Below are 25,163 nucleotides of genomic sequence, written 5' to 3' on the forward strand. Positions count from 1 at the left end.
TTCTTTCTCCCAGGATGTTTCTCTCTAAGCATCTGGGGGTCCTCTCTTAGTGTCTCTGGGGCAAACTCTGGGCTTCATCTCTTAGCTTAGCATCCTCAAATGTACTACTGTCTGCATCTCTAAGTGTCTGCAAGCATCAGCCAGCTTCTGGGTCTGGCTTAGCATATCCTGCGGTGTTTCGTGTCTCTCTACTCTCTGAGTCCCTTTAAAGGACTCCAGCAAACTAATCAAGACCTCCCTGAATGGGCAGGGTCAAATCTCCATGGAAACATTCAATCAAGAGGTCACACCCTAACAAAAAGATTAATAAGTCTGCCCCCACAAGATTGCATTAAATACTATGGCTTTTGGGGGGACATAATATATCCAAACTGGCACAAATATATTACTAGAAGGAAAGCTAGAGGATAAATCATGGGACTGTATAACACAGTGAACCCTGTTATAGACAATGACTGAGGTTAATAGTAAAAATATAAGAATGTTCTTTCATGAATTAAAACAAATATATGTCACTATTACACGGTGTTAATAATAGGGTGGTATATAGGGGAAGATACACCTAATGAAAACTATGGACTGTAGTTAACAGTAATATTTTAATATTTTTTCATCAATGTATAAAAGGTCCCACACCAATGCAAAGAGTCAACAATAGGGGGGTTTATGGGAATGTTATTTTTTTATGACTTTTATGTAAATCTACAATTTCTCTAATTAAAAAAAAAAACTTAAAAAAACCATTATGCTAAGTGAAAGAAATCAGACACAAAGTATTACATATGGTATGATTCCATTTGTATAAAACATAAATATAGATAAATCTATAGAGACAGAATTGGATTAGTGGTTATGTAGGGCTTGAGAGATGACTAATTAAGGGTATGGGGGTTTTCTTTTTGCAGTAATGAAAATTTCCAAAATTGATTGTGGTGATGAATGCACAACTCTGTGATTATACTAAAAGCCATTGATTGTACACTTTGAATGGACTGTATGGTATGTGAATATATTGCAGTAAAGCTGCTTTTTTAAAAAAAAAAAAAGATAAGAAAAGTGGAAGCTCTGATGGAGGAATTTCAGCCATATTCAGAGTTGGAGGAGGAGCCGGGAAATATGGGGAGCCTCTCGGTCTTTGGTTTTCCAGAAACTCCACCATCTCCAATCAATATGTTAATTAGTAACAGTCCCATGGGTAGATCATACTTTGGAATAGCAAATATTTGCTGGAAATGTTCAGCTACAAACCTAACCTTCTGTCTTTGCTCTGAATGAAGGATCTTCCCAGGCACCAGAGGGGACACCACTGGTAAGTTGTACTAGATTCAAGGAAAGCTTCTAAAGTATCTAAATAGGGAGGGATGGGGGTGGCCAGGCAGCAGAGAGCCCTCAATCCTAGACTCCCTAGGGGCTGGAAATGCAAACTGGGAGCAGGGATGGGGTAAGAGGCATAGTAAAGGAAGGAGCTTCCTTTAAAGGAAGGAAGCCAGGGGAAAGGGGCTTTGAAGGCTTGCTTTTTCATCCCCGTAACATTCACTGTACAAGCTATGCTCAAGTCCCTGGCCTTCTCCCTAAGGTCCCGCCTTCCTGGGCAAGCCAGCAGCTCTCTTTCATGGCTCCTAGGGGAGCGGAGAGTTCTCTCCAGGCACATTCCATCAGGGCCGAGAAGGGTGAGCAGTTGATTTCTTACTACTCCTGTACTATTACTACTCATGTACTTTTACTACTTGTTTACTATATGGGCAGCTGTGCCCTCCTTGGCTTGCTTGATGGTACCCTCGTCCTCAAAGGAGCGCCCCCTGCAGACAGATTCTGTACAGATCCCACAGGGAATGTGAGGTGCAGCCCAGGAGCAGAGTGCAGGGGTGCCAGTCTGACACTGGGCTGCCCCTCCGCAGACTTAAGGGGGAATTTGAAGAACGGAGAGGCAAGACTTAGCAGGGGAAGGGGTGCTATCTGTTGGGTGTGCAGGGGTACCTTCCTGACTTCTGTGACAAAGAAGTAGCCCCGGATTCAAGAGGTTTAATTTACATGATAATGCTAAATACTGTAATATAGGGAAAATATGAAACTTAAGTCATGTTTGAAGGACAAAACAACCCAACATTTGCAGTACTGAATGCCATATGAAATCAAAAACGATGCCCTAAATTGTCTTCCAGAAAACATTGCAAAAGCATTTCACTGAGCTGGAAAAGTGAGGTTCTGAATCCTTTAACATTAACTATAAACAATGAGAAAAGTAGTAAGATCTAAAACCAGAACATACTTTATTTATGGAAATGGTTATAGACACAGCTACTTAGACAGAAAGGCCTGGGGACATCACTTCATCAACACTTTTTGCTAGGGGTGACCTTAATTCACAATGAGAGTCACTGCTGATGGGAACTGTGTAGTTAGGAATTTGGCCTCCAAAATGAGGTCTGGCCTTTGCCCTGGTTCTGGGAGAGTAACCTCAAAATCCTTGGAGTTTCCCATATCTGAGCATCTTTATTATTCACAGAACTCCCCCTACTTTGCCTGATGTTTATTCTAATTAGGTGACAGGGTGGGGCTGGCCACACTGGAAAGCCCAACCATGTGACTGGGGGTGGGGTGGGGCTTGGAGCCATGTGATTCGCTAGACTTCCAGGAGAGGAGGGGGACTGGAGGGGAGCTCAGCCCTGATGCCTAAGTAATGAAACCTCAGTGAAACACTGGCCGCTCCAGTTTCTCTAACTGGTGGAGAAACACCCTCCCAGATGTGTTCTATTTCCATGGGGAGAGGACACAGAAGCTTAGCCTTTGAGACTCTCCCAGACCTCACCCTATGTGTCTTTTCTTGGCTGGTCCTGATTATCCCTTTTGCTAGAATCAAATGGTAATCATAACTATTCCCCAAGTTCTGTGTCATTCTAGTCAATTATTGAACCTGCAGGGTGGTGGGAACCCCTGAATTTGTAGCCAGTTGGCCAGAAGTGTGGGTAACCTGGGAATCCTCAAACTTGTGACTAGTGTCTGAAGTGAGGGCAGTCTTGTAAAGGATTGTGCCCTTAACCTGTGGGGTCTGATCTAACTCTGTGTAGTTACGAGTCAGAACTGCATTGCAGTTGGTGTCAGACTGCAGGACCCATCCCACCCAGGCCTGCCTGGGACAATGCACCCAGAGGAGAGAGAGGATGAGCATGAGGGTGCATCTCGGTGACCTGCCCCACCTGCCCAGCCAGCCTCTGGGACACAGCCCTGGTGAAGAGTCCACTGTGCAGTGGGAACTGAGTGTGGAGACAGCCTGGGTGGCGTGGGCGAGCCCACAGCCATTTATTCAGACTTGCAGAAACTCAGGAGCCAGGCTCTGCATCCTGAGGTGGGGACGGCTAATGGTGGGGACAGCTAATGGTGAGGAGTGGGAGATTTGGAGGTTCCCTGCCAGGGTAGAACGTCTGACTCCACTAGAATATATAACCTGGGGAAGTGAGAGTACGCACTTCAGTCTGCTGTGAGGGTTAGATGAGATCTGTGCGGTATGAATGAACTTGTCATCCTATTTCTGTCCTGAGAAGCTCAAGGCAAAGTGAAGGAAGAAAGGCATAAAAGGCACAGAGTTACTCTGATGCAGGGCTGGGTGATTGAGTGCCACAAAAGAGGAGCATTGGGGGCAGTATTTTGATTAAAAACTCAGGGAAAATCTACCACTTTCCCTTTCCCTTGCCCTGATTCCCACCCAGACTCTGTAAATTCTCAGCCCAAACAATCCACAGACCAAAGCACCAGCAGCACAGCTTGGCTGGACTGACCTTTCCAAAGGCTGCTTTATGGCCAAACGACCAAGGGCAATGAAGAAAGCAAATCAATGAAAGCTTTATGAAGACCCCCTGATCCCACATGGCCCTGCTCTGACCCATACCCGGGGGCCCAGAGAGCATTCTCTTTAATCCCCTCATTCTCTTTGCTGCCTCCTATCCCCAGAGACGCGCTCTGCATCTGGGCCCTTCTGGGAAGATGCTGAGTGAACAAAGGAGTCAGAGGCCATGAGCTGCCTGGGGGGTAGCGAGGGCTGGGAATTGAAGCTTTGGTCTGAAATAATGCCCTCTCCTTGGATAAACAAGTGTGATCCCTACTTGCTCCACATTTTTCCACATGTAGGAATAAACTGCATGAGTCCAAGAAACACCCCCCCACCCCCAACCCCACCCCACAGGAGGGAAGCAGCATTATTGGAGGACTGTTTACCGTCACACAGGAAGGGGACGTTCCAGTAAGCCTCAAAAACAATCTCCTCTTTTCTCCAGAGGAAGTCTTGTTGCTGAGGAGCTGTGATCCTTTGGCCTCCACAGCTGGTGAGATGAAGCTGGTGTTGAGCCTCCTGCTCTCTGTCCTCCTAGCGGAGGTGTGGCTGCTGCCCGCCATGGCCCCAGATCCTCAGCCGCCAGCGGCTGAGGCAGGGACCCCAACTCCGAAGACCCACCTTCCCCATCACATTCCCCAGAACCAGACGGGTGCTGGGGTCCAGCCTCCCCAGGAGGAGGAGGAAGAGGAGGGAGAGGAGGGACAGGCAGAGGAAGAGGAGGAGCAGGAGGAGGAGCCCTGGCTGGTGGCCAGCGGGCAGGAGCTCTCCAAAGAGACTTCGAACTTTGGGTTCAGCTTGCTGCGCAAGCTCTCCATGAGACACGAAGGCAACGTGGTCTTCTCCCCGTTCAGCCTGTCCTTTGCCATGGCGGCCTTGATGCTGGGGGCCAAAGGGCAGACCAAAGCGCAGATCGTGAGCGGGCTCCACCTGCAGCACCTGCAGCCCCCAAACGGGACCGAGCCCATGCTCCTGCCCTCCCTCTTTAAGCAACTCAAAGAGACCCTCTCCCACAACTGGGAGCTGGGCCTCACCCAGGGGAGTTTTGCCTTCATCAACAAGGATTTTGATGTCAACGAGACCTTCCTCAATTTATCGAAGAGGTATTTCGATACAGAGTGTGTGCCCATGAATTTTCGCAATGCCTCACAGGCCAAAGGGCTCATGAATCATTACATTAACAAAGAGACTCAGGGGAAAATTCCCAAACTCTTTGATGAAATTAATCCTGAAACCAAACTAATTCTTGTGGATTACATCTTGTTCAAAGGTACTTGGATAATGTTGCTTTCCCAAACCATAGATCCCTCCATCTCTTCCTTTCCCTGCCTTTGGCCAGCATGTGGTTAAAGCAAAATGATTTTCTGTGAACATGTTTTCAGATTTCACAAACAGATTGAAACATTTATTGAACAATGGACCAGTCATGTTGCTAGGCAACATTTTCATTTGATCCCCCAGCCCTAATAATACGACACGCTTATAGTCCTTTACAGTTTTCAAAGCACCTCCACACGGCTCTTAAGACATCTGGAGGTAGCAGCACAGGGTCATGAAAAAAAGCACAGGTTTGGACATCTGAGAGATTGTACAATTGCATCCTTGCTCCTTCACGCTCTACTATTGTGCCCTTGGGCAAGTGACAAACTCTCTGCCCCCAGGTTTTTGATATAGAAAATGGGGACACTCCCACCTACTCTACAATTATAAGGCTAAATGAAATAATGAATGTAACATGCCCAATTGTACTAGGCACATAGTATGCACTAAATCTGTTAACTGTTATTGTTATTTTTATTTATTTGATCTAATTGTCAATGAAGTAGGCAGAGCAGGAGTCATTATCCCTTTCTAGGTGAGATGCAAATGAAGCTCAGAGAGGTTAGTTAGCTTGATCAAGGTCACACAGCTAATAAATGGCAGAGCCCAAACTCAAACCTGACACCCTGCTCCCAGGCTGTCTCCAGTACATCATCCAGCCTCTCCAGATGGTGGATGGTGGATGGTGGATGGTGGGGACATTGCTGTAGCAGAAAGCTCCCACCAGGCAAAACGGATACTTGGCAAGGCCCCTGGGGAGGACCCCCCTCTGCAGTCAGTCAGGCACACAACCCAGACAGACATCAAAGTGGAAGAGTCAAGCACCTGCATGCTGGTGGCCTCTCCTGGATTGTGTAGCTCTTTGTGGGCAAGGGACATCTCCCTCAGAACCACCCTAAGCAACAAATGGGTGAAGAATGCCATCACTTCTGCCACATTGGATTCTGTGTATATTGACACATGTGCTTGCACAGGCATCTGCATTTGACAAAAATTGCAGTCAGAGGGTCCCTCATGCAGACAGGGACAGGGACAGGCAAAGGCCCAAAGCCTTCTTGGTGCTGGGTTAAAACACAAGGGACCAACTGTAAAAAGAAGTGGGTTTTAGAACACCAGCTGGAATAAGAGTGAATTTTATTCATGTCCAGAACAGTGAGGGGAACATGGGATTGTTAGATGACATTTCCTTGCTTTTCTGTGTGACTCCGTTAGGACTTGCTGGTGGTGTTTGTATTTTGCCAGCTGGGAAAGAGGCCTGGAAACAACTGATCTTTTGAGAATTTATTTTGGCAGCCTGAGCTGTGGTCAAGCAAATCCAATAAAGAAATCCTTTCCTAGTTGAGCAAGATGGGGGATGGGACCGTCACCCTCCATTTCTGTAGCAAGAGCAATGCTTTTCGAGGATGGTGGTTTCTGCATTGAGCTCTTCTCTTGCCTATTCAGGGAAATGGCTGATCCCATTTGACCCTGTCTTCACCGAAGCCGACACTTTCCACCTGGACAAGTACAAGGCAGTTAAGGTACCAATGATGTACAGGGCCGGCAAGTTTGCCTCCACCTTTGATAAGAATTTTCGTTGCCACATCCTCAAACTGCCCTACCGAGGAAAGGCCACCATGCTGGTGGTCCTCATGGAGAAAATGGGTGATCACCTAGCCCTTGAAGACTACCTCACCACAGACCTGGTGGAGACATGGCTCAGAAACATGAAAACCAGGTACCACTCTTCCCCTCACCCTATACATTCTCGGCCTTTCCATCCTTGCTAGTACACACAATTTAATTCAATATACCATGGCACAGTGCCTGGCTCCCTCAATGGGCTGTAATCTCCATGAGGGCAGGGGCCACATTTGTCCTGTTTTCCATTCTATCCCCAGCATCCATCTCAATGCCTGGCTTCTTCATTCAGTTACTCAGCCAGCATTTATTGAGTTTCTCCCCTGTGCCAGGCACTGTGATGCATGCATAACAGAAAAACAGGCAAATGTCCCTGCCCTCAGGGAGCTTACATTCTAGTGTGGGGAGACAAACAACAAACAAGTAACAATGCAGGAAAGGGGACAGGGAGTACCAGGAAAACAGCTGCCATCAGAATTCCATGGCTATTCCTGCTGAGTCTTGTCAACCAAAGATTTGGCACAGAGAATGAGTCCAACTAAAGGTCCTTGATGTTAATTCCATCTTCATTATTCATCTTTTTCTTTGAATCCTTAGTGCCTAGCCAAGGACCTAAAACACAATAAGCCCTCAACACAGGTTTGCTGTATACATTTATAAGTCCATCTTCAAGAAATGGCATATCACTCAGTTATATTCCAATTTGACAGCCTGGCTCAACCTAACTTTGCCATAGAGAAAAGAAACAGAATAAAGGGGAATACAGTGCACAGAAGGGAATGAATACTTATTACATCCCTACTACACAGCAGAGATTGTTCTTGATACTTAACATATATTAGTTCATTTAATCCCCCTAAACAATCCTGTGAGATTGGCATTGGTATTTTGGGCTGCACTTTATAGATTAAGAAATTGGGACTTTTAACTTATTTGTAGAAATTGATAGTTTTCATGCTTTTTGCTTTTGAGCTTCAGAGCTCATCTTTCCAAGCAAAGTATTTTCAAAGGAGAACCTCAGTAAATAAAACCAATATATCAGAATTTCTCTGCTAAAGATGGGTAGGGGTTTAAAAGTTTCCTTCATTCCCCTCCCTCCCATCCATTCCCCAGACTCCTGGGAACCCTGGGGGTCTGCAGAATCTAGGGCTTGAAAACAGCCATCATCTAGATGTCTGCAGGATTACATGGAAGCAGCTATTTAGTTGGTTTTGGTTATTTTTAAAAAGTGGAAATGGACACAAAACATGGCATTCTTTGCCAAAGAGAACGTGAGTCATTGGCTGAGAAAGAAAACTGGTTCACCGAAGCTGAAGTAATATAATTTGGTAAGCCAAAAATAGTTTCTCTGAAGTAGACCAGTAAAAAAGAATGGCTTGTACTATGTACAGTCAACTAAGGGAAACTCAATAATAGAAATAACCTTGGAAGAAGAAAAGAAAATGTGACCCCTTTAGTGTTCATGTTCTATGGCTCTTGTCTACATTTCACCATTATATATACTTGTACCACAGAAAAATGGAAGTTTTCTTTCCAAAGTTCAAGCTAGATCAGAAATATGAGATGCATGAGCTGCTGAAGCAGGTGGGAATCAGAAGAATCTTCTCACCTTGGGCTGACCTTAGTGAACTCTCAGTTACTGCAAGAAATCTTAAATTATCCAAGGTAAGTCATGATCTTTCATTAGAGAGCTCAAACATTAAGTATGAAATGTTACCAAATGAAACAAATACTTCTGCAGACAATCTAACTTTAATAAAATACCCAGTGCTATAGGAAATTACATTTAAAATCCAAAGATTTGAATTACCATTCAAGTTGGATGCTTTAAGAATTTTAAGCTACTTCCTTAAAGCATTTTTCAACTAATTTCTCTTACATAGAGTTCTCACCCTCTTCTCTCCCAACTATCAGGGAGACATGTACCCCTGAAATGGAACTGATTTAGATTCATCACCATATATGTTGAATATAACTTTAAAATTTCATATCACACCATGTGATCTTCAAGATGAAAGAAACTCCTGGAGGTCATGTGACCCAACTCACCAGCCCTTGTAGAAATCTCTTCTATAATATCCCTACTAAATAGTACCCCATTTTCTTTCCTTTTTTAAAAAAAATCCTTCCAATGAAGGGACTTTGAAAAGCAGCCCAATTCACAAATGGCTACAACTGCTTAATTTTATTTTTATTGACCTGAAACTTCTCCTTAACTCTGTGGTCCTCGTTCTGCCTCTGAGGCTGTGAAGAGCCAGTTTGGTCTGTCTGCTTTCCCATAGAATCCCTTCAGCTAACCAGTGTTTCTCAATGGAAGTGCTGTTGGTTCTTAGGGGGAAGTGACTGTCTGTCTTCCAGAGCAGTTCCCTGCATTGTAGGGAACTCGTTAGCTTCCCTGGCCTGTGCTCAGTAATGCCAGCAGTAACACCCAGTCATCGTTACAACTCTGATGTTCCCATACATTTCCAAATGGCAGCTACAGCTCACTATAGCCTTTCTTAGCAGTGGGGTTTTGGTTAACATTTCCCCATATAAAACATTTTTCACTTACAAGAGAGATTAAGAATAGCATCCACTTAAGCAGGACCCGATAGAATAACCCTGGCTTGCAGTCAACTCCATGTTGTTCGGGGACACCGTATTAGTTTCCTGGGGCTGCTGTAACAAAGTACCACAAACTGGGTGGCTTAAAACAACAGAAATTTATTCTCCAACAGTTCTAGAGGCCAGAAGTCTGAAATCCAGATATCAACAGGACCACACCACTCTGGAAGCTCTTGCAGCTTCTGGTAGCCACCTGAATTCCTTGGATTCTGGCCACATTACTCCAGTTTCTGCCTCCATCTTCACATTGCCTTTTCCTCTGTGTTTTCTCCTCTTCTGTCTCTTATACGGATACCTGCCATTGGATTTAGGCCTACCCAGGTAATGTAGGTTGATCTCATCTCAAGATCCTTAATTATTAATTACATCTGCAAGGACACTTTCCCAAAAAGGTAACATTCACAGGTACTGGGATTTGGATGTGGACATAATATTTTGGGCTACCATTCAACCCAATACAGATAGTTAGACAATTAAACATAACAGTCCTACAGATCAGGATTGTTTCTGGTGTGTACACATGAAAAATTGAAGAAATGTGCTACTGTTTTATAAAACATTATCAAGTTTAAATTATAAACCATTAAATATTCTCCCTCTGTTTACTCTGGGAGGTACATTTCCTCTCTGGGAAATTAGAGAATTTCTAGATGTTATTACAGAGATGTTTTCATTGTCTCCTTTTATGGTAAATACATAGGTACATCACTCACATCACATGAAGTTCCTGGAACGTGAAGTTCCTGGACTAAGGACCTCCCAAATATGGCAAATGGCTTGAATGCAGGCAGTTAGAGTTCAGAAAAGGCTTCAGGACACTGGGCTTGCCCTAGGGGATGCATCGGAGCAGTACCAGAGTAAAAGTGCTTAGGGTGGCAGGTGCTGGGAAGCTGCTAGAGAAGACTATCCATGCCTGCATCCTCAGTGTGCCAGTGAAGAGGAAGGTCTAAGCACTCAGGAGTTCCAAAGTATATGCTCAATAAATACTTGTTGACTTGATGCACGTATGTGTAAATTGGCTAGCCAGAGACTGCCTGAATCCATGCCCTGAAAGTATCCCACACTTGGGTTCCTGAATTCTTCCACATTGTTTCAAGATTCCAAGGCACTCTCTGAGGCAACCCCAGACCATTCCTCTCAGCACAGATGGTCCCTGAACCACCAAATCCCAGGAGTATGGCCCCGTGGGTAGTACCACAGTGGAAAATACCCTCCTCTCAGCTGCCACACAAATGGTCTTCCATATTATTTCCCTTTCTAGGTTTTACAAAGAGCAGTGGTTGAAGTTGATGAAAAAGGAACTGAGGCAATGGCAGGAACTCTGTCAGAAATGATTGCTTATTCCATGCCTCCCATCATCAAAGTGGATCGGCCATTTCATTTCATGATCTATGAAGAAACCTCTAGGATTCTTCTATTTCTGGGCAGGGTGGTAAATCCAACTCTTCTATGATTCTCGACATGCATAAGTACTTAATGCTATAGGAGATGCTGAATCTATGGTATCTGAATCCACACAGGATATTGGCACTGGATGGCAGAGGAGGAAAGTGTCTTCTCTCATAGTTGGGGATGTTCTTAGATAAATTCAAGTATGAAAATGATCTATATTTAATGAGATGTTTGTGTAATCTGCCTGGTATTTTATGCCTATTTCCTAGAGCCTTTGTTCTCTGATTGAAGACTAGCTAGGTGGAAGTCCTCTACCTTTGTCTTTTGCTCACATATCTGGACCTAAAAAAGAGTAGATCAGAATATTATTTCAAGATAAAGCCTTTAGGAGGAAGACATGCATACATTCTTTTGAGTCACTTGCTTGTTTCTCATCTCTCTGGTACAAAAAAAAGAGAGGTGTTTATTTTCATCTATTTCAGAATCATTTCTTGCTGGAAATAAATAGCCATAGTCACTCACAATCACAGCATCTGCCTCAATGTACCCATTCCACTCAAAGGTGCATCAAATGATGTGGCAAAGGCTTTAGTTGAACCACAGATCATCTAGTTTAATATTTTCATTTAAAATAAAGGAAATAACAACCCAAAGACAGGCATTGGCATATATATATATATCCATGAATATAATCTACTGGCATATGTATCTTGCTTAGTGTGAGAATGAGAAGTAAAACATTTTCATGGGCCTTTAAAAGTATTGTGTGCCTTAGAAACTGTGCCTACTCTGCCTAATGAGTAAGTCATCCCTGCCAAGAGAAAGGAAAACACTTTTCCAAAGTCACCCAGTTTGGCAATGGCAGAGGTAGAGGCCTGCCTCTCCTGACCTCATTCCCTAAACCTTCCAGTCTCCCTTCCTTCTCTAAAACTATCTGACAGGGTCCAGCTAAACAGGCAGCACACACTTAACTCTCAGTTACCCACTGTGGTTGAAACAGAATATGAGCATGGACTTGTCCCAAGGGAAAAAGGAAAACAGCAAACATCCCTGAAACTTTCTTAAGGCAGTCATTTTTCGTCATAGAAACAAGAAAATATTTTAGGAGTAAATTCAGAGAATCATGAATAGAGCTAACTAATATTAAGAGTGTCAACTGTTTTGATTAAATGATTAATTGGATATTATAAATGTATTCCTTTTCTGTTTCGTACCCTAAGTTTAAATTTACCTAAAATTAATTTATCAACTTGTCATCTTGATTACTAATCTAAATCAGGGTAATATGAATAGTACTTAATGTGAATAGGCAATAACATTAAGAGGCTGTCTAAAGACTGATTTTTCGTCATTTTAAAATCTGGACACTAATTCATTCCTGTATCCATTCCAAAAACTGACACTTGTTCAGGGCAAGGCAATTCTGGGGTCTAAGGGTCTAAAAAAGAGTGACAAAGATAGGGGACTAATGCAACTGATGTTCTTAAGTGGCTTGATCAATTAATTTTGTTTGGGGAAAAATAGAAAGGGGGGTAGAGGAGGATTCAGTCAAATTTCTCACTTTTAAGAGATGAAATCTAGAAAAGAAAGCCCATAAGAATACAATATCATCTGGAATAAATATTGCCAAATCCAGTTATAATAAGTTTCATTTTACTGAAGGACTCACATAGCATGCAGATCATAACCCCACCTTCCACCCCCATTATACATTACAAAACAGCAACAATAGAACAACATTGCTTCTTTAAGGAGGAAAATGGTCTTATTCTCTATTTCAAAGATTTTTTTTTTTTTAATGTTGCCCCATATACGACTGAAGATGTTCCTAAGACACTAAGTTTGAGATTTTCTATGTATGCATGCATGGTGAAAAAATTAAGAACAGTGAAAAATATAATTTATCTTAACAAAAATGTCAAGGTTTTAACAAATCTGAACACTGTATAAGACTTCACTAGACTTAAATGTTGGGTTTTAAAATTTGTTCCTAGTACATTCTCTCTCATGCAGACATATTCACACTCTCACACACTTGCTCTAACAACTGAGAACAGATTACTGAATTAATCTAATTCATTTTATCCTCAAGGCAAAACTCCTACTCCAGCTGAAGAGCCTGCTTCATTTCAGTTCAAATATTTCTTCTATGTTCAATAATTTCAAGACAAACTGGAGCCATCTTTCCAGAATAAGAATAAGATGCCCAAGCTCGGTTAAATAATGGAGATGATTTTAAAAACATGTATGCAGTTGTGGGAGGAAAATTCTATATGCTCCTTATTCTATCTACTTCTTTTATATGAAATCCTTTTGAGCCCTATCTTCAAGGTAGTTCCCAGCAAATTTGAGCTCTACAGGCCTGCTTTTTGCCTATAATGCTAATTAATGAAATTCTAGAACCTATCTTTAAAAATGCAAGTCTCCATAATTAACAAAAAAATGGAGATGTTTCCTTTTTCCTGCAGCTACAGATGGAGGGAGATCTTTCTTTGTCATACAACTAGTTCAAAAGACCTACCTGGTAAATTGTTAAACAGAACTTTTACAAGAATATCTATCTTGTTTTCTGGTCTAAATGGAGATACGTGTGAAAATTCTTAACTGTCACCAATTGTTCTTTACTGTTTCTATAAATGCCCTTAGAAGTATTTTTTATCAAAGCTTTCCAAGTTTTTAGAAATTACCATGTTCTGTGAAAAAATCTACAAAAGCAATTCGATTAACTGTCTTAATTGATAATTTAGTATCTAGGAATAAGATTGCAATTAACTTCTCTATATTCCTAAACTTTATACGTTGTTGTAATTTTTCTCTATCAAATTAATTTACTCCTCTCCCATATGAATGATGGGAAAATAAAAGATTATAACCCTGCTAAATTTATTATTTAACAAATAAATTGATATTCTTGACTTTATTTAAATTAACAGTCAATGCTGACTATGAATCAAAGTGCTGGAAAAACTAAAGCAGCTTTCATGTCCCATCATGCCCCACAATACTCTATCCTAGATTATAATATATTCATTTCCACATTATTGATGCTAGTAAGAGAGATAATTAAAATAGCTCAATGAAAGCCACAAAAAAGTACTAAATTTGTTTAGCCAATATTGTCAAGTTTCTTTTACCTACCCAATTTTAACCATTGACAAAATAAGTAAGATGAGCAATTCCATTTACCTGATTATCCTTTGATGAAGGATATTAAGAATCACTAATAGCCAAAAAGAGGCCATAAGAAGGGAAAGTCTCATTATGAATAATTACCTCCTGAGTAACTGATAGTTGTTATCAGTATGCTACTCTCATTCATTACTTAAAAGTGAAAGATCTTGCTTTTTAAATACAAAATAAAAACTGCAGAAAAATATTTAAAACTTTTTTCACAAATATAGGTTTCCCATTAACCTATGTTTTATTTTAAGTAAATTCATTTCTCATTATTTCACATTATAAAAAGTAAACACACACATATGCATTCACAAATTAGATCATCTTTATCATACATCAATATATTTTATAAAACAAATATTTTCTAATATTAATATAGTTATATGCTGATTGCATTGTGAAATAGAGAAGCTCACAGTAGCTTCATATAGTATATCTCAAGAACTGACATTTCAAAATTAAGAATGGTATATGTTCCACACGCAAATTTTGATGGAAATATTTAGCATTAATACAAATAAATGTTGTTGACATAGCTTAAGCATGATAGCTTGGAAGAACAGCTGATTCAAACTAGATTCATCATTTTAAATTAAGGAAAGACAAATACAATCTGAAATGTAAACAAAATATTTATAAAATAAATTTTCTATGAAATAAAGGAAATCATCAATCTATTATTTTTAAAGTGCTAGTAACTAAAAGTTATTGGAAATCTTCATAGAATTTTCATTGCCAAATTTAAATTTGTAAATGTCCAGGTACAACACATTGTCACTACAATTATAGGACCAATAAATTTTGGACAGTTGTTTATACCCTTTTCAGCATGACTTTTCAGCTGGACTTGGAGATCCTTAAGAAAATGGAATATCTTCCTTACTTCCCCAGTCCCCCTCAAAATGATTATCTAGCTAAGGCAATTTCAGCTGATTTGGATTTTCATACAATTCTTAAATGCTAAAATGCTAAATGAGAACAATTAAAGAGATGGTTGCTTGCACAAATAAAGGCAGACTTGTCTCTTCTGCAACAGTAGTTAAAGCACATAACTAAAGTTGTTTTTCATTACACTTCACTGTAAAACATTGGAATTCTGCACACACATTATTATATTATATATTATACCTCCTAGGGAATCTAATTTATCAACATCAGATGCCATTGTGTCTCTTTTCCTAAAAAAAAAGAAGTGTTTGTCCTTTTGGCCATCAATCTCATCAGCTCCAGCTGTGTTTGTTTTGTCTCCGTCATCAAGCAGATGATTTATGGATTGGATTTTCTGGATTTTCTTTTCAAAAAAAAAAAAAATAAGAAAGAAAGAAAACTTTTATCCATATGATGCTTACAAAGTAAATAAAGAAATAGAGATATAATCTACCTTAAATAAACCTGATATCTGAGAATCCTGATTCAAGGAAAAAATGAATTACACTTTAAAGATCTACCTTTACTTACCAAAAATTCTACGTGCACTTAACATAGCATTCAAATTGGGAAAAAATTAACTCATACAACTTTTCATGCATTTTGTATGGCCACACCAGAAATAAACGCAGGCCTGAATAAAACATTTGTCTGGCCTTAAAAAACGTAAGAAACGACGCATACCTTTACTTCCTTTGAGACTGACTTTCCTAAATACCAGATGTGTCATCTCTACGACATAAGTTGGAGAATGTATTGTGCAAGATTTTTTGAGAGGTAAAAATTGAGATAATACTTCCTAAAACTACTTCATAGGCTTATGTTTTTAAAATGACATATTTTCATGTGGGTGTGGAAAAACTCTGAACTTTGAATAATACATCACAGAAAAAGACCAATATAGGTATTAATCTCCTACTTCAGCTATGTGACAGTGTGCATTTATGAGAAAGTTCAAATTAGAACATTATATGGGAATGCATTTAGGAAGTTGTACATACAGTCACACATAAATACAAAAAAGCCCCTTGAAGACCAATATGCTTCTTCTTTAGAATATTCAGAAAAGAAGAAACAAACCTGATGCGATTTGTTTAGAGTGTTTGTTTTCTAGATTCATTTTTTAAATTAATCCATTTTACACACAAACACACACACAAATACACACTCACACCAAGAGAAAATTCAGTCTATAAAAAGAAAAAACATACTCTAAAAATGAAAAAACAGAGAAAGATAGTAATTTTAATCAAAGGAAGACCGGTATAAATCTATTAGGCTTTAATGGTCTTTAACAATGCCTACATTATTTAGAAAAAATAAGTTGAGAAGAGAATGAATTACATTCTGGCGTTGTTAAATATGTTCTTCAATAAAAGGATTCCAGGACAATATTTAGAGAAGAGGGTCAGGGTGATAGAGGGGAAAGATCTCAGGAGGCCCAAACTGGAAGGCACCTTGGAGGACGGACTACAAGCCCAGCCTTGTCATTACAGAGATGTGCACAATGGAGCCCAGTGCTCTCCCAGACCATCGCCCTCCCCCACCTCTACTCTCATGGCTTTTAAATGTAATATAAAATGTAATTAAAAGTATCCCATTCAACATTGTAATTAAAAGTATCCTCTACATCAACACTACAATCTGAAATATTAATATTACTTTTTTCTGTTACTATTATTTTTTCATTTATATATTCCTACTCTTTCCTTGAGCTCTGTGGTAGTTTAAATTATATACCACAACAACCACCAGTTCTTAATCTCAATCTGCATTCCTATAGGTGTGAAGCTATTGTAAATAGGACCTTCTGAAGATGTTATTTTTGGTTAAGGTATAGCCCAACTGAAGCAGGATGTGCCTTACTCTGGATTATCGGAGGCCTTATAAAGAGAGCCCAGAAGTTACAGAAGAAGAACAGAGAGGACATCGCTATGTGATGGGAGGAAGATATACAAGCCAAGGAGCCGTAGGGATTGCAAGCAGTCAGCACCAGACACTACAGACCCCCAGAAGAAAGCAAGACTTCCCAATATCTTGATTTGGGACTTCTTTTGGCCTCAAAACTGTGAGCCAAAAAATTCCTATTGTTACAGCCAAAGCCAGTTTGTGGTATTTGTGACAGCTGCTCAGTTAAATGAGACAGTTTTTAGTACCAGAAAGTGGGGTGCAGCTATTACAAATTCCTAAAAATGTAGAACTTGCTTTGGAATTGAGTAATGGATAGAGGCTTGAAGAATTTTAAGGTCCTTGACAGAAAAGGCCTAGATTTCTGTAGAGAGACTGTTGGTAGACATTGGATGTTAAAGGTGTTTCTGGAGAGGCCTTAGAAATAAGTGAGACCTGTAGAGAAAGTCTGCATCATCTTAGAGAAAACACAATTCATCATGAACAGAATATTGGTAGAAATACGGACTTTAAAGGTATTCCCATAGGCCTTAAAAGGAAATGATGAATTGGAAACTAGAAGAAAGTCGATCCCTGTTATAAAGTAGCAGAAAACTTGGCAAAATTGTGTTCTGCTATTGGATGGAAAGCAGAACTTGTAAGTGATGAACTTGGATATTGAGCTGAGGAGATTTCCAGGTTAAGTGTGGAAGGTATGGCCTGGTTTCCCCTTGCTGCTTGTATATAGTAAAGTGAGAGAAGAGACAGAGAAACTGAGGGTTGGACTGTTAAGCACAAAGGAACCCAGCAGTGGATAACTTGGAAAGTTCTCAGCCTATCCAGATAGTGTGTTCTGAGACTAGGGCCAGAAGCAGCTCTATGACAGCCCTCCTTGAGCTTCCAGGAGGTGAATTTCTGGGAACAGGGGTCCTCATGAGGGGGTAGCTGAACCACCCTTCATGAAGGAAATTAGGTGTATGCAGAAGCACTGCAGGCCTGGACTGAAAGGGACAGAGGAGAGACAGAGTGAAGAAAAAATGACTTCAAGGGCAGAACCCCATGGAAGCAGAGGTCTGGACTGAAGCGATCTCCTCAGGTCGAGAGAGAGGGCCCAGCCACACGTGGAAAACACAGTTCTGTTCCAGCACTTGGAGGGGAAAGGGCTTCTTTCCCAATGTCTGGGAAGTGTTTGGCAGATACCCCAATGTTCAGAAAGGGTGAATGAGGCTGGCACTCTGCAGTGCTCAAAGATGGTGGGGCTTAGGCTCCAGCACTTGGAGAGTGCATGGCCACTGCCCCAGTGCTTGGAAAGAGTGGAGTGGCCACCAAGCATCAACCCACAGATGACTCTCAGACCTTCAGATCTAATGTAGTTTGCCCTGCTGGGTTTTTAATTTGCTTGGTACCTGTGATCTGTTTTTCTTCCAATTTCTCCCTTCTGGAAAGGAAATTAGTATCCAATGCCTGTCCAACTACTGTATTTTGGAAGAAGACAACTTGTTTTCCAGGTTTCACAGGTCATAGATAGAGAGAAGAGGCATTTTGACCTAGGACAGACCACATCCATAACTGATTTTGATGAGACTTTGTATTTAGAATTGCTACTGAAATGATTTTAGAGTTGTTACTGAAATGATTTAAGGTTTTGTGATACTGGGATGGGTGAATATATTTTGCATGTGGGAAGAAAATGCTTTTGGGGATCCAGAAGGTGGACTGTGGTAGGTTGAATTACGTACCCCAACAAACACACGTTCTTAATCTTGACCTGCATTCCTGTGGTTGTGAACCTATTATAAGTAGGACCTTTTGAAGATGTTATTTTTAGTTAAGGTATGTCCAACTGAAGCAGGGTAGGTCTTATTCTGGATTACTGAAAGCCATATAAAAATAACCCAGAAGTCACAGAAGGCGAAAGGAGAGGACATCACCATGTGATGGGAGGCAGATACACAAGCCAAGGAACCCTAAGGATTGCAAGCAGCCAGCACAGATGCCATAGTCTTTGGAGAGAAGGAAAGCCTTCCCAATATCTTGATTTTGGACTTCTTCTAGCCTCAAAACTGTGAGCCAATAAATTCCCATTGTTTAAGCAATCCATTGTGTGGTATTTGTTGTAGCAGCCTAGCAAACTAAGATAAGCTCCATTCAATAAATCTGTTTCTAAATTTTGAATGAAGTTGGATACATACATCTTTATTTGTATATACACAACAGCCAATTAAAATTTAGAATAAATTATAATATAGTTCAGTTCCTTAAAAAGAGTCCAGCATGGAGTTTTTTCAAAGATGCATTTGAGAAACCATATTAGAAAACGTTCGTTCATTAAATGAAATATATTTAAAAGAAAATCTGAATTCTATTTAAATTCTTGTCTGACTAGAAGTTTCACATTCCTTTGTGAAAAAATAATTCTGAAACTATAGTTTGGGCATCTTGGTTGAATTATTTCAATCTCTTATTATGGTGTTTTTTATGGTACTACCTTCCTAAATATTTAAGCTAAAAGAAACAAGGGTTTCAACAATTCAAGCAAGATAGAAATAGCACATAAAAAGGAACTGTGGAGCAAAAAGAATAAAGGTCCTTTATATCCTTCACTGCAAAGAATAAGTATAGTCTGTAGAAATTTCCCATTTATAGGACCTATAACTCTGGATTTTATACTGGAGTATATTTCTTAAGAGGCATCAATTGGTCCCCTCTTTCCTCAGAAAGAGTGATTAAATACCATGTCCTTAACCTAGTTATTCAAAGAGATGCAAAATTATATCCAATGTTTATAAGATATAATTCCCTGAATCCAAACATTTCAGAGAAAAAGATATGTCAAATATTATTGGGAGACATTTAAATTTTCTTGTGATTCCTTGAGGTTACAATGCCTTTGACATATATAAAGCATTTTATATAAAATATCTAGCCTTATATCTAAGTCTTGTGATAATAATCTCTTTTAACTTATAACATTTCCTCATTACACACACATTCTATTCTTTGGGAAGTATTCAAGAGGGAAGAAGCCCACACTGGGAAAAAGAACAGGATAATATACTTAGCGGTATAGTAGTATGACACTTTATTACTTACAAAGTAGTCTTCCGTGGTTGTGTATCTTTGCTTCCACTGCTCTTTGGATCAACTGGGTTACTTGTCCCACAGGAGGTGCTTGGTAAGGGAGTATTAGGAGAAAAGGAAGTCGGAACACTACTAGCATTACGATTCCGGAATGATTCATCTGTAAGTAATACATGCATAGGTAGACATATGGAATACATTACGAAAGGTGTTACTCTACTAGAAGAAGAAAAGATTAATGATAGTTGAATTTTTCTTTTTATGTCAACTTGATTAAGGTATAATTTGTATAATTCATATATAATAAACAGCACAAATTTAAAGTGTATGGTATGGTAAGTCTTGATATATGTATATACCCATGAAGCCATCACCACAATCAAGACATCACTACCAAAAGTTTCCTCAATTTCCTCATGCCCCATTTTAATTCCTCCTTCTACTTCCTCCCTGCTTTTCCAGGCAACTACTGATTTGCTTCCTTTAACTATAGATGAGTTTGCATTTTCTATAATTTTGTATAATTATATTAAAGAGTATATACAGTATGTACTCTTTTACTTTCATCTGACTTCTTTCATTCAGCATAACTATTCTGAGATTCATCCATGTTGTTGTATATATCAATACTTCATTCCTTTTTACTACTGACTAGAATTCCATTACATGGTTATACCAAAATTTGTTTATCCATTCTCCTATTGATAGACATTTGGATTGTTTCCAATGTTTTACTATTATAAATAAAGCCACTATGAACATTCACGTACAAGTCTGTTTGTGGACATATATTTTTCATTTCTCTTTGATAAATGCTAGGAATCAAAATGCTGGGTCATATGACAAGGGTCTATATAACTTTACGAGAAAGTGCCAAACTGCTGTCCAAAGTGGTTGTACCATTTTGCATTTCCACCAGCAATGCATGAGAGAGAGTTCACATCCGATCCAACTGTGATGGTTTGAAGCTGTATGTACCCCGGAAAAACATGTTCTTAAATTTCATCCATTCCTGTGGGTGTGGAGCTATTATTGTAAGTAGGACTTTTTGATGAGGCTACTTCAGTTCAAGTGTGACCCACCTCATTCAGGATGAGTCTTAATCCTATTACCGGAGTCCTTTATAAATGAAATGAATACAGAGAGAGAGAGAGAGAAAGAGAAAGCCACAGAAAGGAAGAATCTGAAACAGAACCCCGAAAAGAACGCAGAGACCAGGAATCATTGTCATGTGCTTTGCCATGTGGCAGACGAGCCAAGGATCAATGGCAGCTGGTCTTGCGGAATAAAGGATCACCCTGTGATGTGGGTACACTCCTGGACTCTAACCATGAACGAACAAATGCCCATTGTTTAAACCAACCCATTTTATGGCTGTTTGCTTTCAGCAGCCAAGAAAATAAAACATCAACACTTGGTATTGTTTTTTTAATTTTAGACATTCTAGTGGAATGTATGGTATGGCCTTGCATTTATTTTTCTCTTTGTTTTAATTCTGCATTACCCTAATTATTAGTAATGTTAATCACCTTTTTAAGTATTATTTGTATATCTTCTTTTGTGAGGTGTGTGTTCAGATCTTTTGCTGAGTTTAAAGTTGGGTTATCTTCCTATTATTGGGCTTTAAAAACTTCTTTATATATTCTGGATACAAGTCCTTTGACAGATACATGTATTATGAATATTTCTTCCAATCTGTGTTCAAGGCCTTTTTATTTCCTTAATACTCTAAAAGAACGGAAGTTTTAAATTTTGATGAAGTCCGATATATTAATATTCTTATTTTATGGTTAGTATTACTCTTTGCCTATTTCAAAATTACAAAGATTTTATTCCATATTTTCTTCTAGAAGTTTCATAGTTATACATTTATGTTTAGGTTTACAATCCCTTTTGACTTAATTTTTGGTATGGCGTACAATAAGAATTGAGGTTCATTTTTTATATATATAAATTGTTCTAGCACAATTTTTTGTAGACTATCTCATCACCATCGATTTGTCTTAGAGCCCTTGTTGAAAATCAATTGACCATAAATATCAATGTGGCCCACAATGTGGTATTACTAGAGTTTTATAGTAATTTAAGTTCTCCAACTTTTTTTTTTCAAAACTGTGTTGGCTATATGAACGAGGTCCCTTGTAATTAGATATAAGTTTTAGAATCAGCTCACAAATTTTTACAAAAGTTTGCTAGAAATTCGATCAGGATTGCATTCAGTCTATGGATCAATTTAGAAAGAACTGATATGGTAAGTTTTTCAATAAACTCTCCATTTACTTAGGTCTTTAATTCCTTTCAGCAATGTTTTGAAGTTTTTAGTGTACATATTTGACACTTTTGTTAAATTTATCCCTAAGCACTTAATGTTTTTGAAGCAATTGTAAACAGTATTTTTAAGTAGAGTTTTTTAGAATGAAGATTTACAGAATTGCTAAGATAATGCAGAGTTCCTGTATACCCTCTTACACAGTTTCCGTTATTAACTCTTACAATAGTATGCTACACTTGTTACAATTAATGAATCATTAATGATACATTATTAATTAAGTCCATACTTTTTTCAAATTTCCTCAGTTTTTACCTAATGTCTTTTTCTGTTACAGGATCCCATCCAGAATACCACATTATATTTGGTCATCATGTCTCTTTAGGCTCCTCTTGGCTATGACAGTTTCTCAGACTTTCCTTGTTTTTGATGACCTTGACAATTTTGAGTATTTTCTGGTACTGGTACCGGTATTTTGTAGATTGCCACGTTATTGGCATTTCTCTGTGTTTTCTTGTGATTAGTCTGGAGTTATGGGCTTTTGGGAGGAAGATTACAGAGGTAAAGTGCCATTCTCATTACTTGAGATGAAGGGTACATCTATCAACATGATTTATCACTGTTGATACTGACGTTGATCGCCTACCAGAGGTAATGTCTGTCAAGTTTCACCACTGTTGTTGTTTTTAACTCTCTTTCTCATAGGGTACTCTTTGGAAGGAAGTCACTTAAGGAGTGGGGATTTACGCTCCGTCTTTCAGAGGACAGAGTAGCTACACAAAGAATTTTAAATTCTTTAGCAAGGGAAATTTATCTCACACCCATTTATTTATTTATTCAACCATTCATATGTATCAGTATGGACTCATGGATATTTATTTTGTACTTTGGGTTAAAACCCAATACTACCAGAGAACCTAAGATGGTGGCTAGGTGAGACAGGGCGAAAAACACCTCCATGAAAAATACTAGATAAAAGCCAGAAAGTGACCCAGAACACCAGTTCCAGTGACACACCAGCCGGACAAAGTCTGCTAAATCCATAGGGACCATGCATTTGGTGAAACCGGGAGTCTGCATTCTGAAATGAGTGAGTGAGCTGGCCGAAAGTCCGGCGGCTACATTGCAGTGTGGAGAAACCATGGGATGGCATTTGGAGACGGACTAGTTCTTTTTTTAAAACAAAAACAAAAACAAAAAAAAAACCCAGGAGGGCTGCGGTTACAATGGAGAGAACCATGCAGTGAAGCATGGCAGGAGCGGGCTGTGCCAAACTCTCGGTGTCTGGTGTGGAGGAGAGCCTGCTGCTGACTGTCTCAGGGCTAGGGGGGCAGAGGGGAGCCAAAAGGAGAAAGAAACTGTGCCCCTTGCAGCCATCTCCCGGTGGGCTAGAGATGCCCCTGCCCAGGGCCGGAGCTATAGCCCAGAGCCACGCCAAGAATCCCAGTGTGACGGGGAGTGTTTCCCGCAGCACCGTGCACATGCCACAGTATCAGCCGTGGACAGCGGCCTTTAATGCACCTACAGCTAATTGTCCCAGAGCTGGGAAGGCAGAGCTGTGTGAAAAGGGGGAAATTAACACGTCCCATTCAACCATCTTTACAGCAGTCTGGGAATGCCCCTGCACAGCCCAGCGGCCCAGGGCTTCCCTGGAGGGCCGGCATGCACCTGTGACGTGGCACAGCCTTCCCTCAGCAGAAGTCCTGGAAGAGCATGACTGGGAAGGGGGACCTACTCAGAAATCCCAGGGACCCTATACCAATACCAAGGACTTGTGGGTCAGCGGCAGAGACAATCTGTGGCAAGACTGAAATGAAGGCTTAGACTCTTGCAACAGCCTTAAATCTTCGGGAACACCTGGGAGGTTTGATTATTAAAGCTGCCCTGCCTCCCTAACCACCCAGACACATGCCCCACATTCAGGGCGGACAGCACCAACAACACACCCAAACTTAGTACACCAATTGAACCCCACAAGAATCAGATCCCCACACACCACAAAGATAAAGTTGGGGAAAACTGACTTGAGAGGAAGAGGTGACTCGCAGACGCCATCTGCTGGCTAGTTAGAGAAAGTGTATGCCACCAAGCTGTAGATCTGACAAATTAGAGATCGGTGTATTTTATATCCAGAAAGAACTCTAACAAATAAGGCAAATGCCAAGAGGCCAAAAACAACAGAAAATCTTAAAGCATATGAGAAAACCAGATGATATGGAGAACCCAAACCCAAACACCCAAATCAAAAGATCAGAAGAGACACAGTACTTGGTGCAATTAATCAAAGAACTAAAGTCAAAACAACAAGAGCATGGCACAGGATATAAAGGACATGAAGAAGACCCTAGAAGAGCATAAAGAAGAAATTGCAAGAGTAAATAAAAAAAATAGAAGATCTTATGGAAATAAAAGAAACTGTTGGTTAAATTAAAAAGACTCTGGATACTCATACACAAGATTAGAGGAAGTTGAACAATGACTCAGCATCCTCGAGGACCACAGAATGGAAAATGAAAGAACAAAAGAAAGAATGGGAAAAAAATCAAAAAAATTGAAATGGATCTCAGGGATACGATAGATAAAATAAAACGTCCAAATTTAAGACTCATTGGTGTCCCAGAAGGGGAAGAGAAGGGTAAAGGTCTAGGAAGAGTATTCAAAGAAATTGTTGGGGAAAACTTCCCAAACCTTTTACACAATGTAAATACACAAAGCATAAATGCCCAGCGAACTCCTAATAGAATAAATCCAAATAAACCCACTCCAAGACATATACTGATCAGACTGTCAAATACTGAAGAGAAGGAGCAAGTTCTGAAAGCAGCAAGAGAAAAGCAATTCACCACATACAAAGGAAACAACATAAGACTAAGTAGGGACTACTCAGCAGCCACCATGGAGGTGAGAAGTCAGTGGCATGACATATTTAAAATTCTGAGAGAGAAAAATTTCCAACCAAGGATACTTTATCCAGCAAAACTCTCCTTCAAATTTGAGGGAGAGCTTAAATTTTTCACAGACAAACAAATGCTGAGAGATTTTGCTAATAAAAGACCTGCT

The 25,163-nt window shown here is 39.9% G+C and overlaps 2 protein-coding genes across 7 annotated transcripts in view; one reads left to right on the plus strand and one right to left on the minus strand.

The window, feature by feature from the left end:
- Window positions 1-1,216: 1,216 nt before the first annotated feature.
- On the plus strand, window positions 1,217-16,501 carry SERPINA10 (serpin family A member 10). The gene is made up of 5 exons (XM_037831978.1): window positions 1,217-1,309; window positions 4,272-5,096; window positions 6,590-6,863; window positions 8,281-8,431; window positions 10,632-16,501. The coding sequence occupies exons 2-5, from the start codon at window positions 4,325-4,327 to the stop codon at window positions 10,821-10,823; spliced, it is 1,389 nt and encodes a 462-aa protein (XP_037687906.1). The 5' UTR covers window positions 1,217-1,309; window positions 4,272-4,324; the 3' UTR covers window positions 10,824-16,501.
- The window catches only part of PPP4R4 (protein phosphatase 4 regulatory subunit 4), a 221,815-nt gene continuing 208,039 nt past the window's right edge, over window positions 11,388-25,163 (minus strand). For 4 of the 6 annotated variants that reach the window (XM_037831971.1, XM_037831977.1, XM_037831975.1 and 1 more), the window contains 2 exons: window positions 19,847-19,994; window positions 11,389-15,230 (listed from right to left, as the gene is read on the minus strand). In XM_037831971.1, the coding sequence (XP_037687899.1) occupies window positions 15,206-15,230; window positions 19,847-19,994 (173 nt within the window). In that variant the 3' untranslated portion in view covers window positions 11,389-15,205. Of the gene's footprint in view, window positions 15,231-19,846; window positions 19,995-25,163 lie in introns of all 6 variants that reach the window. The other 2 variants (XM_037831974.1, XM_037831972.1) reach the window with 1 other exon arrangement.

The sequence above is a fragment of the Choloepus didactylus genome, chromosome 4, assembly GCF_015220235.1.
Source record: "Choloepus didactylus isolate mChoDid1 chromosome 4, mChoDid1.pri, whole genome shotgun sequence".
Lineage (NCBI taxonomy): Eukaryota > Metazoa > Chordata > Mammalia > Pilosa > Megalonychidae > Choloepus > Choloepus didactylus.

What these genes read in the sequence shown, in the direction of transcription:
- SERPINA10 (XM_037831978.1), top strand. Translation starts at nt 4,325, where the DNA reads ATGAAGCTGGTGTTGAGCCTCCTGCTCTCTGTCCTCCTAGCGGAGGTG. An exon ending in CTCAGAAACATGAAAACCAG is followed by an intron (nt 6,864 to 8,280) that starts GTACCACTCTTC and finishes CTTGTACCACAG; the next exon opens with AAAAATGGAAGTTTTCTTTC. An exon ending in GAAATCTTAAATTATCCAAG is followed by an intron (nt 8,432 to 10,631) that starts GTAAGTCATGAT and finishes TTCCCTTTCTAG; the next exon opens with GTTTTACAAAGAGCAGTGGT.